The 1,575-nt window shown below is 44.4% G+C and overlaps 1 protein-coding gene across 1 annotated transcript; it reads left to right on the forward strand.

Annotated features, from left to right (window-relative positions):
* Positions 1-253: 253 nt before the first annotated feature.
* On the forward strand, positions 254-986 carry nppal (natriuretic peptide A-like; the record flags this gene model as incomplete). Its single annotated transcript, XM_030119384.1, has 2 exons — positions 254-295; positions 699-986. Coding segments are annotated over 2 exons (330 nt in total), but the record flags the coding sequence as incomplete, so codon positions are not given.
* Positions 987-1,575: the final 589 nt, after the last annotated feature.

The raw sequence follows: 1,575 nt of genomic DNA on the forward strand, positions 1-1,575 counted from the left end.
TCCTCCTCCTCCTCCTCCTCCTCCTCCCTCCAGCTTCAGTCTCGGCTCGTTAATTACCTTCAGCCTGCTGACGGAATCAGGTTGGTTATAAAGTCTGCAGCTGGTCTGCACAGTCAGAGGAGAAGGAGCAGAGCGAGCGGACACATCCAGTCCGAGCCGAGCCGAGCCGAGCCGAGCCCACCCGAGCCCAACAGCGCCGACCCAGAGCTTCGGGATGAACCATTCCCTCTGCTGCTGCGCTCTGCTGCTGCTGCTGCTGAATCCTGCAGGAGGAAAACCAGTGTCTGACCTGCAGGTAGGTCCGCCTCAGCAGCTCACTCCAGCTTTCACCGAATGACACTGAGATTTCAGAACAGGACAGGTGAGTATCCATTTGTTCAGGTTTAAGAAATTACTGAGAATACTTGACTAACGTCAAATCTGCACGAGAAAACTGGTTATTCAGAATAATACAATAAAAATTTGGGTTTGGTAATGAATTTTAAAGTTTTACATTCTTCTTCTGAGTCTTATCATTTGCATTTATTTCAGCAAAATGTGCTGTTCACACTGTCGATTCAGATTCATGTTTACATATATGTTAAAAATCTGAAAGCTAAAAGTGAAAAAAGGTCATTTTTAATGTAATATCTACATTACAGTGCCAAGATGTGAAGTTTACTGTAGATCTCTTGGTTTCTTTCTTTCTCCTCCTCCAGAGCCTGAAGCATCTCCTGGAGCAGGAGGTGGACTCCGGACCCCAGTACGGCTCGGAGGAGGGGAGGACGGAGGGAAACCCCGTAAAGACCGACAGCTTGGTGTTTGGAGGTCCGGAGGAGATGTCCTGGAGGTCTGCAGAGCTCAGTAACTCTGCGCTGGAGCGCCTCTTCAAAGACCTTCTGAGGACCAGCAAGCGCTCCTGGAGCCGCTACAAGAAGGGGGGCCTGAGGAGCTGCTTCGGGGTCCGGCTGGACCGGATCGGCTCCTTCAGCGGACTGGGATGCTGAAGGCAGGCGGTCAGTTCAAATCCTACAAATTACACAGCTGGCCCTGAGATTAAACCTGGAGTCACAGTTCTATAGGAGAAGCTGTCCTGTACATCAGAATTAAAATACAGGTTGTCTAGAACTTAAGTCAGTTAGACTCAGTCAGTTAAAAATAAATCTGATCATGAAATATTTGATTATATAATATATTTATATAATAAAACGTACAAAGGGGTGGAAAACTGACCAAAATCACACATAGTTCATGTTTCATTGTTATAAAATTCTCTGAATGGGCTTTGGCAGAAATTAAAGATTGGGTAACACTTTACTTGAAGCACCCAGTATAACACATTATAAGTAGTTATAAACACTCATAAATGATCACAATGCTTTAAAACCCACTATACAGCATAGGGTTAGGGTTAGGGTCAGGGTTAGGTCCTGGCATTGTGATCATTTATGAGTGTTTATAACTACAGCTACACGTGCTACAATGGAATTATGATGCTTTATAAATGTACTTATAATGTGTTAAACAGGGTGCTTCAAGTAAAGTGTTACCAAAGATTGTTATGTGTTATTATTGGACAGAATACTGAAACTGATT

Source organism: Salarias fasciatus, chromosome 20 (genome assembly GCF_902148845.1).
Source record: "Salarias fasciatus chromosome 20, fSalaFa1.1, whole genome shotgun sequence".
Lineage (NCBI taxonomy): Eukaryota > Metazoa > Chordata > Actinopteri > Blenniiformes > Blenniidae > Salarias > Salarias fasciatus.